Genomic DNA, 18534 nt, shown 5'->3' on the forward strand with positions numbered 1-18534 from the left:
TGTTTTCATCATTTTTCCAAAACCTCTGACTTGATGAAGATTACAACCAGACTAAAATGTTGTCTTTAATAAACTTGGGAGTGCACTTAATGACAAATTGGAAGAATTTTTAAAAAAATTGGAAACCAGTAATGTCATATATGGAAGGGTCGGATAGTTATGATCCATTATATAAACAGTAGTCCATAGTGTAGCACTACCCTGATTTATCTCAGTGGCTCTGGGGATGGGAGGGTGGGTGAGATGTTTTTTGGTTTTTTTTGCCCCTTACGTTTTTTTTTTTTCCTTCTTCTTTCTGTCTTTTTTTCTCACTTTTTCAATGTTGTTATCTTTTAATTTCTTTGTGTTTGTTATGTTGATATCAAAAAGAAGCATAATGTACCAGTCAGGGGATCTGAAGTCTGTACTATGACAAGGCTTCACAATAATTAAAAAAAAAAAATATCTGAAACAATAAACTTGGGAGTAACTGTCCAGGTTAACTTTGTTCACAGATGTTGTTTTTAAAAGTCTTGCACTTACATATGAGCTGCACATACCACAACTTTTGTTTATGACTGTAAATAATGTAATGTAAAATTAAAAGATTTCATTCAATTTTACATCTTATCTATCTATCTATCTATCTATCTATCTATCTATCTATCTATCTATCTATCTATCTATCTATCTATCTATCTATCTATCTATCTATCTATCTATCTATCTATCTATCTATCTATCTATCTATCTATCTGACATATTGTTGCAGTTCCAGTTTCCATCTCTCGGTGGCAGCAAAATGTAGTTCTGGACTGTAACCTGCAATACTGTAACTCAACACCAGCATCTCCGACTAGTCAAACTCAATGCAACTAAAATAAAACCATGATAATAGGATCTTATATAAATACAGGATCCTATTTTCATACTTTCATTTATATAAAGTGGCAAAATGTTGAAAAAATGAGCAGAAAGAGAGCTGAATACAGAAAATTGATGTAAAGCACAACACAGACATGTAGAATGGTTTAATTATTTTATATACAACACACACTTTTGTCAAACTTTCCATATAAAAACAACTATTTCTTCATAGAACATTTTTTTCATATGTAATCCCCCTCCCTAGAACACAGTAAATCAAATTAGATGCCAAAATGATTGTTTTACTTACATGTTCTACACATTTACATTAGGACTTACTGACCAATTGGAAGAAAATGCATTTTTGGACACAAAATAAAATTGCATTATTTGTTTTTTTCTACATCACACAAATGGAAAAGGGTAAAAAAAAAAAAAATCACATAAAAGTACAAAAGATGCATTTTCTTCAACTGCTGTCACCTGCTCTTTTATTTCTCTACAGTTTCTTGCTTCACTTCACATGTTACACTTTAGTGAAATCATAAAACAACCACAGACCCTGTTTTTTATTTAGTTTAACCATTTATGCGTTCCACAGTACACCAATATTCTCAGTAAACAGAAAGCACGTCAGCAGGAGGGATGTTAGTCATCGTAAAACACCAGACAGGTGCCGGTCCTCAGGCCTGGGTTGGGTTTTGGTTCTTGTATATGGTTTTAAAGTGAAGTGCGTGGAACAAGACGTAGCCTCCTGACAAGAGTGTGCCATTCATGAAGACGCACCTTCTTATCTGGAAACTTCCACTGTAACGTGCAGGCTACACAGAACAGCTTAAATGAACAATTAGTATAAAAATGACAGTACAGTGTAAACACCACTACATTAACTGTGATTGTATAGGAAGTATAAGCTGTGGCCTCAGAATCACAAGTAAAAATATCACATTTTTAGAGGAGAGGAGGAACATGTGTGAGCTACAACACAGTGCAACATTATGTAAATAACCATGTATCCCCAGAGGTCATGTGCACGATTCAAAGGACTCATTTACTTTGTTATAATGGACAATAACACCTTTACCATCCTGGTACCTTACAGCTGATATGCTGAAGTCACTTTTTTAAAATCACAGAACTTAAATTCATTGATGCTAATGCTGCAACAAAGTTGGGGAATTGATATTTAATTACTGGTCAAAAATTACAAAGCGACAAACGATTTATCCCATTAAAATACCGTATGGTTGAATGTACTGTATGCATTTTTGCGAATTTTGTTGGAGATATGAGGTCCTCACCTGATAGCAAGAACATACATGAGGGGTTTTATTCCAAAACACTATAAATCTACTACATATGAACATACAGAAAACTTATGTCATGTGAATCTATTATTAGAAAATAATTTCATTCCAAACAATGTTAGTGCACAAGTATTTAAAAAGCATGTTTTTAGGGAAACATGTTATTTCTATGTAAGAAATTGTTATATAAAATTAGAGATACTATTCTGGAACAAATCTTTTCAGTTTCTTCGAACCCGTATCAGAACATTGTGGTAAAATAAAAAGACTTAAAAGCGATGTGGGATAATATTTAACATTTCTACAAAAGTTTCAGCCATCACATTCATTACCACTGTGACTGAAACTCACCAACCTCAAAGAATATCTCCTTTAAAACAATCTTTCAGTGCTCAAGCTCAGTAGTAGCTGGATGAGTTGTTTATTCTGGATGCAGCGGTGGAAAGGCTGAACATGATACCCAGATATGTTAAAAAACACAACCACAATCTGCTGCAGAAACTCCCGCCTCTGCAGCAGAAAACTGCATTTCTCTTTTCAAAGCTGTTACAACATCGGTCGTTGAAACGTGCGAGATGGGAGAGCGCTGACTTTCCAACAGGACATAGGGTCAGACAATGGCTCCTTTGAGTTGCTTTGACCTCCCCCAGCCCCAACACCCATTAACATGGAAAAAAAAAGTCTTCAAAAAAATGCTGTTGATTATTAACTGGGATGCCAGTGTGTTCTCACTGAGTGGAATTTGAGCCATGCATTGATTATCCAGACCGAACAATGTTTGCCTCCTCGGAATCACATTCACCTCAAATGTTTAGTGCGTTGCTCACTTTTACACAAAAGCGCATTTTTGTTTCACAAAAGGGTGGTAATTATCATGTAATGTATCATTACATGCAAATTATATACTTCTTTTCTTAATATATTCACCATTATCTTGTGCTTCTTTGCACAGTGTCACCAACAGTAAAGGGAAACACAGATGTGGACATATAACAGTGCATTGTGCATTATTTAAAATGCAAATATATTGTCCGCAAAACTTTTAATCCCTGATAAATTTACTCTAAAATAAAGATTTTGCAGCTTAGAGAGTCTGTTTGTACCTTATATCTCTTCCGTACCACAAAGTAGCTGCAGCCACAAACACTAACAGCCACATACATCAGTGTGGCACAATGCCTCTGTCTTCCACACACAGGATGCCTTTCTTTCAGGGAGCATGTCTACTGGCCAGATGGGCTGCAGGGCCTTCTCTGGTCAAAACAAAATGGCTTTGAGTGTATTGAAGACCCCTATCAAGTCCTGGAGAAAGTGACCAGAATACTAAACATCATGTTCAATGCATAACATGGCTCACTTTGTCAGTGTTGTTTATGTTTCTCTCTGTTCAGCTGGACATGTGAGGATGCACAGGGGGAATTAAGTAATCACAAAAATGCTTCACATATAGTAGAAACAAACACAGATGGTAAACAACTTGAAGAAGAAAAAAAAAACAATCAAAGTTAGAAAAACCGCAGCGTTCATTAATGTGGTCAAATGTTATTATCGATGAAACCGACTGATTAACGACTTCCTCCGTCCCCCTTCTTGTACCATGATGATTTTGTGAAGTCTTTGTACTGAGATATATTCAGACGCTGAGTAAACTTCTGTTTTTGGCACCGAAAAGTCACACAGAGAGCACAGATTGCCGAGAGGAAGACGGGAATACAAACGACGCCACGGACACCAGATTAATGCTACACTGAGTCACAGTGTGTCACAGCCAGGCAGTTTGGTGACTGATTATTGGACCTTCTGGATCCACTCAGTTCCATGTGTGTTTAGGCAAACGTATGCACACTCATGCATATACATATACATGTGTATGCTCAGGCACAAACAGCTCTGATGCTTTAACTCAATCTCAAACACACACTAGACTCATTTCTGCCACACACATACTCATCTTCCCTTTCTCACGCTCTTCATTCATCTCAGTTGGACACAATCTGTGACAACTCCTGAGTTCCTCACGTCACTCCCATTTCCGTTCTCAAGTATATCCACTCCAAGTATCCGCTAGTCCCAGATACTCCGGATTTTCTGCCGTGGGGGTCACAAACCCATTCAGCTGCCTAGGAACGCCTCCGTCTGACTGCAGATCCCCAGTACCGTCCACTCCCACAGTCCCAGACACAGCTTTGGCCACAAGGTCCAAGTAGTACGGGTTATCAAAGGCTGGGGAGTGAGGGGCTTCAGAGGTTATGGGGACCAGATATCCTGGGTTTTCCACACTGTGACCAGTACTCAGACCATTTGGGTAGCGTCTGTCTGCTTTGGAGCCTTTCCGGGGCAGGGTGGTGGGCCGATCAGGGATCACTAGCCTGAGGTCTGGGACGTCCTGGTTGACGTACTCTGATGAGTTAGAGAACAACAGTCAGATCTAAACACATACACACATCTTATTTCTTACTGATCTCAAATATTTAAAAAAACACATACCCTAAAAAGGCTGATGTTAATCTGTACGCTACAATAAATACAAGTAACATGGAGTAGATAGTGCAACAAGTTGAATATATTGCATTTTCTGCTAACGCTACATCATGAAATGGATTAACTGTGCTAAATAAACCTTTAAATAGTAACATTCAGTGATGTATACACCTGTTACCTGACTGAACAGAAACAAAGATCCTTTATAATAAAAAAAAGAAAGTCAGAAAGGTTAAGAATCTTGTGCAGGTCGACTGAAGTAGATTATAAGGGCTAAATAAAATAACACACCAATATCCTGTTTTTACCTAAGCTTGTTTTTTAATTCGTGATTTATTTTCCCACTGTATTTATCACTTTTAAGTGAGATTTGTCCAGCAATATTCACTTGAGTGATTGTAATCTTTACATTCACTTTTCACATTGGAATGAATGGGATAGAGTGTGCTGCTTGTCTTCTAAAAAGGTGGGACCGTGGAGAAACCATGTGATCCTGAAACAGGAAGTCACCCTCCAGTGCACCGTCTTTTTTCTGAACCATCAAACCTGTATCAGACACATCAGGAATAATAATAATGGCAATCTGTTAACTATACCCGACTACTTGACAGCTCTCCCACTCACCGGGTAAGGCATGGTTATGATTATAGCCATGAGTTCTTCTGGGGAGTGAGTGATGAAGGTAATGAGGAGGATTAAAGACTGAAGGCCCGTCTGTTTCCAGATCACTTTGACTGCCGTTAGGGTAGGTCGGGTCTTTGCTGTAGCGTCCAGGACTGGCTGGCGGTAGTGAAGGGTTGTCTGGAGACCCGTCCAAGAAGACAGAATCCGAGTGGCCCCCGGCTGAGGGGCTGCGAGCCAGGGTTGGGTACTGAGTCCAGAGGCCGTTGGAGGTGCTGGCTCCTAGCTGTAATGTAGGATACTGGCTGCGGCTGAGAGTGTTCATGGAGGACGCCATGCTCCGATGACCACCGACAATGGTGGGATCAATATCCAAACCCTGATCTCTGCTCTGCTAGAGAGAAAGAAATAAATTAAAAAACATCAAGAAGCTGTTAAAATCAGCTTCTGAAAACCCGGATCCTGACAGTCAAAACTCATACAAGGCTGTTATGAAGCAGACAGGGACACTTCCTGTCATCACATCTGTTGCAGATAGACAACAAAAACTACAAAAGATTGCAGTTTGGTGTCGGTATCAATAAAGACTAAAATGTTTTGGGTTTTTTTGACACATCTTTGAGTGATCATCACCAAGAGCTGCTGGTATGTAAACCCAACCAGACTCACTAAAGATGACACTGTCTTGACATGTGATGTCTTGACATCTGATGACACAGCAGATATAGCAGATTCACACACTTTCATGCGTCTATGCTTTGGCCTCAACAACAACATTTCATTATATCGTAGAACTGTAATGTACTGTAGGCAGCTAAAATGTCACTGAATTTGTGATTTAGTTAAATGAATATGTACTGAGAGGCTTGGTGTTTTTCTTTCACAACTGCACCACAAAGTATACTTGTTCGTATCACTAAAATAGATGGAAAAGTGTTGAACACTGGACATAATCCAGACTCACTGACCCTGTATGACTGGTGTCTGGACGGCCCGTTAGAATGCATCCCATCTGTTTGACTCCTGGGGAAGATGTCCGGCTGTGGCACCAGATATTCATCAGCATCCAGCAGGTCGCTCATGTTGTTTCCGTCTTCTTCCATAAGCATCCGGAAAAACTGGCTGTCCACCGGGCTGGACATGTTCATCTTGTCATCGTTCTGAAAACACATAAAGAGGAATGGATTTTATGGGATGTGGAGATGCAGATTGATGAAACAAAACTGTCTTAGATGTACTCCTTCAGTGTAACATAATTCAGTAGCCTCAGAGCATAACTGCCTAAGTCATACACTATATGGACAAAAGTATTGGGACATGTTGAATTCAGGTGTTTCTTTTCTAACAGGGGTCTGGGATATAAAACAATACTGACAAATTTCACAATATAGTTTTATATTGTCAAACTGTAAATGATAAATTTCTACCACATCTAACCATCTACTTTCTTCACATCTCACTTAGGAAGAAAAATCTCCCACTAAACTTTAAGGAAATATTGATGTTTATAAACTATATGGACAAAAATATTTGGACGCATCATGTCTACAGCTGTAAGATGTCCTATTCATGCTGATTTGAGATATAAACATCAATATTAATAATCAATACGTTTATCACAATATAAAACAATATTATGACATTTGCCATTATGGTTTTGTATCCCAGACCCCTGTTAGAAAATAAACATCTGAATTCAACGAGTCCCAATATTTATGTCCATATAGTGAACGACTTGAGCAATTTTGCTATGAGGTCTACGATATGTGAGTAAACACCCACATACCTGAATGACAACGTAACGTGGTGGATCTCTGGCCATGGCACTAAACTCATTCACTAGATCCTTGAACTTTGGTCGGCTGTCTGGATCAATCATCCAACCTGTCAATCACACATTAAATCACACATCACTATGTGAATACACAGTACATTAATGTATAGTTCACATAGTTAAAATACAACTGAAAATGAAATATTTCAATTGGATTTAAAAATGCAATTACTCACATTTGACCATGATCATGTAGACGTCGATGGTGCAGATCGGGGGCTGTGGAAGCCGTTCTCCACCCTCCAGAACATCTGGGATTTCCCTCGCTGGGATCATGTCATAGGGCTTTGCTCCAAACGTCATCAGTTCCCACACAGTCACCCCTGAGTGGGAAATATAAGATACATATGACATTGATAACACCTTAAACATGTGTAAATTAATAAAAAGATGCTTGATTTTACTGATCAGCCAAAACATTCAGTTTCAGAGTAAAACTACTCCTGACATGTCACCTTAACATTTGTCATACTGTGGCAAACAAACTTACATTTTGTTTAAGGCTATAGTTGAAAAGCTTGAAAAAACAACTTGCCTTTACTTGTCATATCAAATTACCTAGGCCTTCTCAGTTGATGTAATGGATTTTCTTGAAAATTCATGTTCAAATACCTCTAAAGTTCATGGAACCTTTAAAAAATCCTAAAAATGCAATTTTTTATTCCTCATGAATAGATTTTTTTCATTGGATTGTTTTCGAAGTAGAATAAATAATTAACATTTAACAATCATTTGCAACATGTTTTCATGCTATTTCATTTTGTTGTTCCTGAAAACAATCTCTTTAAAAACAATTTTTGATATTGTGTAATAAGTAAGTTTTCCATAAAAACTGACAGCCTCAGACCTGACTGATAGGTTTGGAGCTGAAAATATCCCTTCTGACGCTATATTTTTCAAAGATTATCTGACATTCAAAGTGTTAATACTCCCATGCTTGATGTTTTACTGCAATTATTTTATGAAAAGCCATGACACAGAATGACTTTCATAATATGTCATTGATGTAACTCGTTATCTGCTCGTGGGCTCAGTCACTGGTATATATTAATTTACAAAGCAATTTTGGGGGAGACTTTTTTCTTATTTATGTTCGCTGTTAAGCTGGAATCATGGAAGTTAAAATCTCCGATCAATGGTAACTTTGAAACTGTTTATTCCAAAGATAAGGACTAAATTAGGGAAAAAATCTTTTAGGTTTTGAGCTCCTGACGCCTGGAACAAACTCCAGTCGGAGCTCCATCTACAAACACTGATTCCTTTGAGTCATTTTAACCCTTTTAAGACTGTCATTCTAACAGGCCGCCTAGGTTTCCTCATATTTTCTTTGCAATAAAGGTGTCAGAAAATATGCTTTTTGCCAATTCTTTTGCACCTTTATTTTCAGGAAGAACTAAACTTTCAATATCTGGCCATTAATTATCATTATTATGAATAATAAATGCTTAAAACAGTGTGTTTTAGTAAAAAAGAAAGAAAAATGACTTTTTTTTTTTTTTTTTTTTTTTTAAATCAGAAACAATTGTAAATGTCCATAACAAAACTTTTTGAGACTGCAAAAATAAACTTTCAACTATTTTACATCTGCTTTACATCTACTCAAGCTTTTTGGTCTTAAACATTCAGTATCCATATTATGGCTTCATATTTTTTATTTCCAGGCATTTTTTAGCCTGTGTGGAAGTTTCTGAAACAGTTCTCTTCTACTTGTAAGTCCTACATTGCTACCGTAAAGCGTTATATAGTGTTGGAAAGCTCAGGATCTCAGCTTTGATGCTGTTTTGGCCAAATTTTGTGGATAGTGCAAACGGTTCAGGAGTTACAGTAATTTGAATGCTATAAAGTGCAAAATGCAGCGCCAGAGAGATTTTCATTGTTAAAGGGTTAAAGAGAGCATTAAAACCCCGGAATCAAGGCTGTTAGTCTGTAAACATTTTGACTGTTTGTATATGTTTCTTCTGTGTTTGCAGATGCTTTCATTATTGTAAAACTGTAATGATGTGACTGTATCGGTGGCGTTTTGGCCAGGTCTCCCTTGAAAAAGAGATCCCCCATCTTAATGTGGCCAATCTGGTTAAATTAAAAAAAAAAAAAAAAAACAAAACCTGACACTAACCGTAACTCCAGACATCACTTTGATGAGTGAACTTCCTGTGCAGAATCGACTCCAGAGCCATCCATTTAATCGGCACCTAAAAAATCACAAACACAACAGTGAAGAACAGAACAGATAACAGCTTGTTGTTATCAGTGCCGATAACTCTGCAGCCGCTGAGATCCCATACCTTCCCTCCGTCAGCGTGATACTCAGTTTCGTCTATGTCGAGCAGACGTGCCAAACCAAAGTCTGTGATCTTCACGTGATTTGGGTTTTTCACTAGAACATTACGAGCAGCCAAATCTCTGTGGACTAGACGTACCTCCTCCAGATAGCTCATTCCCTAAACCGACACACACGTCAATCAGTCAACAAAATATGGTGTCCAAATAGAGATTAACAGAAAAATTTAAATAATAAGAACAAAGAGATACTGTCATTCTCCTCCTGTTCTGTCCAATAATGATATGATCTTCACCTAAATCAATAATGAGACATTACCGTGCTTTGTGTTTTTGTACCTTGGCGATCTGGACACACCAGTTGAGGAGAGACTGGGAGCCGATGCGGTCCTTGTTCTCCCTGACATAGTCAAGGAGGCAGCCGTATGGCATCAGCTGAGTGACCAACTGTACCGTGGAGGTCAGACAAATGCCCAGGAGACGACAAACATATTGGTTGGACACTCCCGCCATCACATATGCCTCCTGGGGAACGACAAAGGAGACACATTAAAGGTCTATATCTTGCACTAATCTGTGCTTTAAATGTGTATGTGTATGTATTTACTCACATCAAGAATCTCTTTATTGGCCTTTGGTGAGGTGTTCTCTCGTAAAACCTTGATAGCCACAGGTATTTTCACATTTTCCCCGTCAGGAACCCACACTCCCTGAAATATATTCAAACTAGTATTAGCACCTCACAGTCGTCATTTATCCTCAAATCTATAACAAGTAGAGTAAAGACAATGAAGGAATTTGATAAAAGCCATTGAGTGTATTTTTTTTTTTTTAAAGTTGTCACTATATGACATGTATGATGATGACTGTAGTGAATTACCATTAAGAAACAAGCTGGACTACTATTAGAGACTATTTATTACTACTATTAGTAGTAATTAGTAAAAGTAGTAATTAGTAGTAGTACTACTACTATTGAGTATAGTGTTGAAACATGCTGTATTTTGGGTTTTGCTGAGCATTATGATATTACAGTTATCCCAAGCAGGACAATGACTCAGATCAGGCAAAGCAAGGAGCTTATACCTGAAAGAGGGGCTACATCTGTCGCATGGTGGGATCAGACATGGACTAGACCAGAATGGTCCCCACAACAAACTCTTGTCTACTTTAATACACTTATACAATTTATACATATGTTTAAATGATAATTGTCATGAAGGTTCTAAATAAAGGAGTAATCTATTAAAATAAATAGAACAAAGTAAATATGCAATTTATAGAAAGTATTCTGTAACATGATAGATAGTATAATTTGGATACAGAACGACCTTCATCTTTGAGAGCTTTGACCTTTTGGATACAAAATATCATGACTTTAATCTAATACATATTGGTGTGAAACTACGTCATAATTACCGTACAACTCTTGAGTTATGGCTAAATCATATATGTGTGTGATCACAATAACACTGATCTTTGACAACCAAATTATAACAATTCTTCCTTGTACTGAAAAGACCATTTGTGCTGAATTTGAATGAATTTCCTCAAAGTGTTCCGTGTTCAGAAAAAATGGGATGAATAAGACAAAACATTAAAACCGTGCCACTGTTATTGAGGACACCAAGGCATAGAAACATGGGATGAAAATGATTTAAACACATTTACCATTTTTCTAGTTATAAATATTTCAAGATTCTGCAGAAAAACTAAACTCAGACCTTGTAAACGGTGCCAAAGGCCCCAGCCCCCAGCACCCTGAGGTTCCTCAGCTCAGTTTCCTTCAGGATGCGCATCTGAGCCTGATTGGGTGAAGCTCCGCTGGGTGTTAAAGGCTCCACCAGCTGCAAGTGAGGAAAGCAGATGGCAGATTACACACCATTACTTCACAGGACTTAAGAACTATATTTTGCACTACTTTTATTTACATTTCGCATCCATTTACTAACAGATCATTCTCCAGCTGTTTCATCTCATTTAAAGGACAGTACTATGAATATAGAATATGATGAATTTGCAGAAGGAGTTCTAGTTGTTAGATTAAAGAGCTATGGTTTGGTAAAATCAAGAAGAGGACAGGCCGCGCTGATATAACCAAACCATTCACACCACAATCATGCAGAGTGGGATCTTCGGCAGCAGAATGTCTTCAAACAATAGGTATCTTTTAGACAACAACAGAACAGTGCAAAATGTACCGAGATATGGGGAATAAAAGTAAGCAATGTCACTATAATAATTAATACCAGACTTTCTGCAAACATTGAATATGGCCAATCCCATGCCTCAGTGAGGTCCAGAAGTATGTTGGTTTTCATAAAACTTTACAGTGATGCAGAGAGATTTTATTGAAATTTTGAAGCTGTAAATAGTGAATATGAGCAATTTTTGTCAGTTTATGACCTTATAACAGTTGTTTTACTGCATGTGTTTACTTTTTACAAAGTGCTGCTCAGATGTTTTATGGCAAGAGGAGGGAGATGACGATGTGCAATAACATACAAAGGTTGAAATTTTGAAATTCCGAGTATTTCAAAGAGTGCCCTATAAAGGGTTGTCTTCACCTATTGTGATGTAATGAATAAAATAGTTAATTATGGGCTTACATTGGCATAAGACTGGAATGGATTTTTGTAAATTGGATAGTAGGGCCTTGGAAATGGTGTGACTCAATCATATGTTCATGAACTGTGAGAGGAGTGTATTTTTTGTCAAGAGAAAAAACGGAGGAAAACGACCAAAACAGATAAATAAATAAATAAATCCTACTATATAATACACATTCTGTGTCCCATCAATGTCGCAGCACAGGAGGGCGTTTGTACGGATTTTCCTCAGCCTTCAAAGGCCTGATCACTGCCAAACTCTCCAAATGAATAGAAACATTACCTGACTATCTACTAGGCACAATTTTATTTTATTTAGTCTGTATTCAAATGTTGTGAGGTATGCTGGGCGATTTTAGCCTCTCTCTACTTTCAATTCTTCATCCCTGCCGCCATACTCCATTTTCGCCAGTGTTTACGCTGCCGTTCATGAAATTTCTACTGCTAGCAGACGATGCTACAATGTGAAGGCTGCAGTTCACTACCGCTGTATGAATTTAATCATGCTTGACAGGCCAAACAAATACATGCTCTTCCCTTCATGCTTCACATGTTGGCTCAAATTATTACCTGCACAATGCATGATTAAATGGTAGTTTACAAATGGATAGTGGTGGCACACAAGTTCTACTTATCATGCTATCGTACATGAGATTTTCATAACCTGGTTGCCAACACCTTTACCACTGTAAACAAGCCAATCTCTGCTGACTTTTTGTCCCTGTTCTGCTTGCCATGTGATGCTGACACTTGAGTAAGCAATGTATGTTTATTTATCAACAGATATAGACAGATCAAGTGCCAACTGATATTTGCTGGTGGACTCTCACTTAAAATCTATCATTACCAGTGAAAGATAGGGTGCCAGTGAACGCTTCATTAAATATTCATAATGACATCACAGAATGTTTGTAAGCAAATGCACATGGCTGCAACCATCTGTGAAAACACTCATACATGGTAAAAACACTGATAAAATGAACAGCATCATGCACTGATCTGCATTGAAAGTAAGTGCAATACAATGCCCATTTGTTTTCTCTATAAACTACTGAATGTTTTTGGTATTTTGAGTGGGATATCCCAGATTTTTAGCATGTCATTGTCAGTTCAGTCAGAGATGCATATCAAGTTATCAACAGAGCTAGAGAGCAAGCATATGCCAGTCAGTTTGCATGATCACATCTGTCTATTGAACACAGATACAAATGTCAAATCATGTTTCAACTTTCACGAAACTGGACATCCATTAGTGGAAATAAACATGTCAACAGTCAGAAAACAATGTGAACAAATAACATCAACAGTTTTTTACAAAATTGCTGCTGCTCTTGCTGTATCCATTTACAATAATGTATGGGCACTTTTCACACACAATGGCACCACAGATACAATGCCGCTAGTAAATAAATAATCCATATTTGTGAATCATCCCGCTCAGTGCCCACCTCATGCTCCTGAAGGATCCTCCTCATCGTCTCCTTCTTCTGCAGCTTTTTCTGTCTCTTCAGGTAGAAGATCAGCAGAGCCAGCAGGATGCAGAAGAGCACCACCCCGCCCACTGCTGCCGCAATGGTTGTTCCTGGTCTGAACAGGAAAAAAAAACTTACTTTAATATGAAATAAGTTGATTCATGTAAAAAATATACTGACTGAAAGCTTGCAGCTCACCCCGTCTTGGTATGAATGGGACAGCCCCTCTCATCCGTCAGGGTGCAGCTGAAACAAAGCAACATCATGTGTGGGTTATTTTGTGTAATATTGTGAGTTTGTGAGTTTGTGATGCAAGTCCAGTCACTTACGACAGGGTACAGTTGGTGTTGCAGGGCAGACAGTGTCCTGTGGCGTTGCTGTATTTCCACACAGTGAGCTGATCCCCCTTCATGCCGGTGGGACAACGATCCACACACAACTCTCCGTCTTTGAAGTTTAGACATTCTGTGCACTGATCTGCATGCTGGAGATGGACAGACAGCAAAACATCACCTTAACCAGGAGTCTCAGTGATAGCACACTGAAGAAATCTAAAATATTACTCCAACAGTAAAAAAAAAAAAAGAAAAATCTATTTGGGCGGCACAATATTGGAAAAAACTGACATTGCGATTTTTTTTAACCCTGCGATATATATTGCAATATGACAAACTACTCAGGAGGATGTAATAGGTGTGTGGTGCCGACACAAATGGTCAAACAAATTTGTTGTGTTTCCTCTCATTGTGGCAACAGGTGTAAGACACTCTCAACACGGAACATGTGTTTCAATATCATCCTTCTCGTAGCTGAAATAATTCCCAATAACTGACGTTGCTTTTCTTTTTGGCGCCAAGCCTTCATTTTTGGTGATTTTCTCTTGTTCGTTGCTCATTTTTCAATGTTGTTACTAGGAACTCACTCCAGGGTCTGCTTCAGCAAACTGATTAAGAATGATTGTGATTGGTGGATCGCTGTGCACAGTGTGTGTCAGGTATTCAGGTTAAAATTAGATGAGAACACGTTGAGTTCATTTACCTCCTATATTGCAGGACCTGCGATGTGACTACTGCGCACACGTACATTGAGATGATGATGCTCAAACGATATATTGTGCAACTCTAATACCTATTGCTTCATATCATGCTTGTTTATGAGCTATTTATTTGATTGTGTTGTAAATCACACTCTTTGCAACAATTTTTTAAATAATTTGGATGGCAACGTAAACTAGCATGAATGCAACACAGATCATGATATATCTGAACACGAGGAGGACTCTGACCATCCAAGACAAAATGAAAAGCTTAGGATACTTCACAAATTAGCTGTCCCTGTCCCTTCAAACACCTTTTTACCATCTGGGCCTTAAGGGTTTTCTCTGTATCTGTGACTTGTTTATTAGTTTGAACCTTCTTTTTAACCAAATAAAAATAAATTTAAAAAAAAACTAATAAAATACAAAAAAAACTAATTCCACTGTTTTCACTGTCAAATCATTGTGTTTCTCAGGGTTCCTACAGATTTCTACAAGTTAAATGTAAGACTTCCTCAGACTTTTTTGGAAGTATTTAGAACAGAATTTAATGCCCATTTCATGACCATACAAAGTCAGCTTTCTCAGGCGATGCGTGCATGACAATGGCTGCATGTGTGTTGGCCTGAATGTTCTGTGATCATTTCTGCAAAGTTAGTGATAACTGGTTCCCAATATCGATATACATTGTCAGGTTGGAATAGGTGGAACTGAATAGACTAATGTTGTCTTTGCAGCTTGGACATTTCCCACACATTTAAACACAACACAGCAAACAACATAACTTCAGACCTACCATATTATATGTAATACCTTTAAAAGACTTTTTTAAGATATTAAATGCAGATTTGTAAATTCAAGACTTAAGACTCTTTAAGACTCTGCGGGAACCCTGGTTTTTGTGATCTTGGAATGAGCTGTCGAGGTCTACACGGGGACCAGGTTGCCTCCACAGAGTCCACCGTGTTTCTATAGAAGCTTTACAGTCACTCATTTTTCTATCTCATACCTGGTGCATTACTGTGTGAGTGTGGACCAGAGCTCCTGTTCCTTTGGCAGCTTTCAGTGGAATCTTTAGGCAGCAAGTAAACATTTAGTTTAAGTGCTGGAAGCAGAAAAATGGGCAAATGCAAGGATCTGAGTCACTCTGACAAGGGCCACATTGTGATGGACAAATAACTGGGTCAGACCATCTCCACGACTGCAGGTCTTAAGGATGTTCCAGATCTGCAGTGATTCATACCCAAGACTCCCATTTGCTGCAAAAACAGCTCTGACCCAAGACCTGGACTCCAGAAGACCTCTGAAGGTGTGCACTGGTATCTGGCACTGAGATGTTAACAGCAGATCCTTTAAGTTGCAACATGTGACCTCCATGGATTGGGTTTACTTGTCCAGTAGATCCTACAGAGGCTCAACTGAGTTGAAATCACTTTTGGTAGAGTACAAACCACTGCAGACTGGGAATGTCCATCAGAATCTGTTGATAAGAATCTGCTCTAATCCAGTTGTCCAGCCATGGCAATATGGCCCTTATCAAAGTCGCTCAGATCCTTACATTTTCCATTTTGCTGCTTCCGACACATGAACTTCTAGGACTACATGTTCACTTCCTGCCTAATTTATTTCCATCCACTGAAAAATGCCATTGTAATAAAATAATAAATATGATTACCACTTCACTGGTCAGTGATCGTAACAACATGGCTCATCAATACCTATGACATGTATCAAACATACAGTCACGGAAAAAATTATTAGACCATTAAAAGTCATCAAAACCAATGGTTACGCAATCAAGTACTAACTCCTGTGTGTAGAATGTAACTAAAACAGACAGAAAAGAACAAATGGAATGCCTAAAAGCACTGTTTTTGTCAGTACAATGCCATAGCTATTGATGTAAGAACTTAAGTGATTTTAGTTATTATCAAGAAAACATGAAAAATGGATAGATATCAGCTCTGAAATTAAACTATTATGAGTTATTTTTGTTGTTATCATTATATTTGTAATGCATTTGCAAACAAATGTACCTTTAGTTGTACCAGGCATTAAAATGAACAAGAAATTGAAGAAAACAAGGGCGATCTAATATTTTTTTCCACAACTGTACAGTATAAATATCTGATATATCATGATTGTGATATGAGATCAGGCATCTGGATATGAAATTATCTACATGAGGATAGGACATTTTTTTGTCACATTACACTGACCAGCTGAGCACATGGAACATTTTTAATATCTCAATGTGACATTTAATCCTTCAAGTAAACCCGTCACTGGTGCATGCGTATGTACGTAACTTACCGGACCATGGCAGGAGGCGGAGCCATTCAGAGGTCGACACTCTGCGTGACAGGCGACACACAAAGATCCATCTATGTATTCACGCACAGGACTGTAACACAAGCACAGAGGGGACATAACATAACATCCTATAACACAGAGTGGCATTTGTTGGATGCTTTTATCTAAGGCACCTGACACCGTCGTAAGGACACAAGGTCATTTTTAGACAGGGGCCCTGCCTGCAAATAACCCACAATGCTGAATATGTCAGGGGTCAGATGCTGCTGACATATTTCAGTGTGAAAAGTCAACAAAGTTTAATTTGATTTTTTTGATGCATGATTTAAAACAAGTGTTGACTGACAAATGGACAATGTTAATCCCAATGATCAATCAGTGTAGTCAAAATATTAAAATATGCTGCTTACATACATATATATTTCATTCATTTTAGTCCCTTATGTACCAAATACAACAGCTTTGTCCATGACCTACAGTAACTTGTTTGCACAATTTAACTTAAAAGCTTTCTGATTGATTTACTATGACTGCTGTGACATCTGACATCAACTGTCGGTCCATTAAACCCATGCATATCCTTCTGTTAAAACCCTCCTTCATGATTTATTGGACTTTTCCAAAAAAAATCCCACACTCTACTACATTACTTTGAACATTTTCACCCAGCTTTCTTTTTAGTTGCACCTATACACAAATATTCTTACCCCTGATCGATGTCACATTGCTCTACACATTCAGTGCCACGCTGGTAAGTTGCGCAGGACACACACTGGCTCGGCCCTGGACCCCAGCAGCCCTCCTCACACAATGGGTGACAAACATGCCCTTCTGCCTCTGAAATCACACACACAGACACAACTGAGCATGAGGTACACTGTATTTTCTGATGGTTTTACAGTGTCACAGTTATAAATTAATAGGGCGCTGTCAGATTTATTTTAAAACTTGAACAAACATAGCCTCCTTCTCATTATCCCGCTCCTTCTGGCATGCCCAATGGGACCTTATTTTAGAAAAAATATAGGTATGGTAATCAGCAGCTAGAGACAAACAATGGAGCCGTTTACACGTACCATCCATCACACATAACTGTTTTGGGTTTTTTTTTATTTAAAAGATCATTTTTCAAGTCAACAAAGTCATTGTTTGTTGCAGAGACAGAAAAGTATCATCTGACTTTGTGTCAAATTGCTGAGTGAATTGCATCCCTCGTTTCTTACAATATCCATCACCTTGGCTTGTTTTTCCAGAAAGAGGAAAAAGTATTAAAATAGGGGGGAAAATATCACTGATGTGACCATACTAAGAGCTGCAACAGCATCCTTGGAGCCTCTGTAGCTATTTGTGCAGAGATAAAGTGGAAATGATCCAACTTTTAGGTGTATAGTCTTTCTAACTGTGTCTTTATTTTAACAGTGTTAAGACAAATTGTGATTTTCTTCCGATGAATTGTAATTCATGGCATAATTCAAATGAGACTGAAACACTTATTTGTGTTGCTATGAATTACTGTATATATGGGTCAATATATATTTGAGGGAATTTTGAAGTCCGTGGGATATATCTTGCATACATCTTTATTAAAAGTGAAAACAAAACAAAAACAAAAAAACAAAAAAAATAATAATAATGTTTTTTTATGTTCATTATGATCATGTCTAAAAATTACATTATTATTTAATTATGGAAACATCACATATTCATAAATGACTAATAAATAATTAATAAATGA

General features: G+C 37.9%; 1 protein-coding gene across 2 annotated transcripts in view; it reads right to left on the minus strand.

Annotated features, from left to right (window-relative positions):
- Positions 1-1004: 1004 nt before the first annotated feature.
- Positions 1005-18534, minus strand: part of erbb2 (erb-b2 receptor tyrosine kinase 2) — a 40882-nt gene continuing 23352 nt past the window's right edge. The window contains exons 13-27 of one of the 2 annotated variants that reach the window (XM_030122066.1): positions 17507-17636; positions 16800-16890; positions 13780-13934; positions 13649-13696; positions 13427-13565; positions 11094-11216; positions 9981-10079; positions 9709-9894; positions 9375-9530; positions 9206-9281; positions 7266-7412; positions 7042-7139; positions 6224-6415; positions 5259-5649; positions 1005-4553 (exon numbers count right to left, since the gene is read on the minus strand). In XM_030122066.1, coding sequence (XP_029977926.1) covers positions 4192-4553; positions 5259-5649; positions 6224-6415; positions 7042-7139; positions 7266-7412; positions 9206-9281; positions 9375-9530; positions 9709-9894; positions 9981-10079; positions 11094-11216; positions 13427-13565; positions 13649-13696; positions 13780-13934; positions 16800-16890; positions 17507-17636 — 2393 coding nt within the window. In that variant the 3' untranslated portion in view covers positions 1005-4191. The remainder of the gene's footprint in view (positions 4554-5258; positions 5650-6223; positions 6416-7041; positions 7140-7265; positions 7413-9205; positions 9282-9374; positions 9531-9708; positions 9895-9980; positions 10080-11093; positions 11217-13426; positions 13566-13648; positions 13697-13779; positions 13935-16799; positions 16891-17506; positions 17637-18534) is intronic. The other variant, XM_030122067.1, reaches the window with a different exon arrangement.

The sequence above is a fragment of the Sphaeramia orbicularis genome, chromosome 19, assembly GCF_902148855.1.
Source record: "Sphaeramia orbicularis chromosome 19, fSphaOr1.1, whole genome shotgun sequence".
Lineage (NCBI taxonomy): Eukaryota > Metazoa > Chordata > Actinopteri > Kurtiformes > Apogonidae > Sphaeramia > Sphaeramia orbicularis.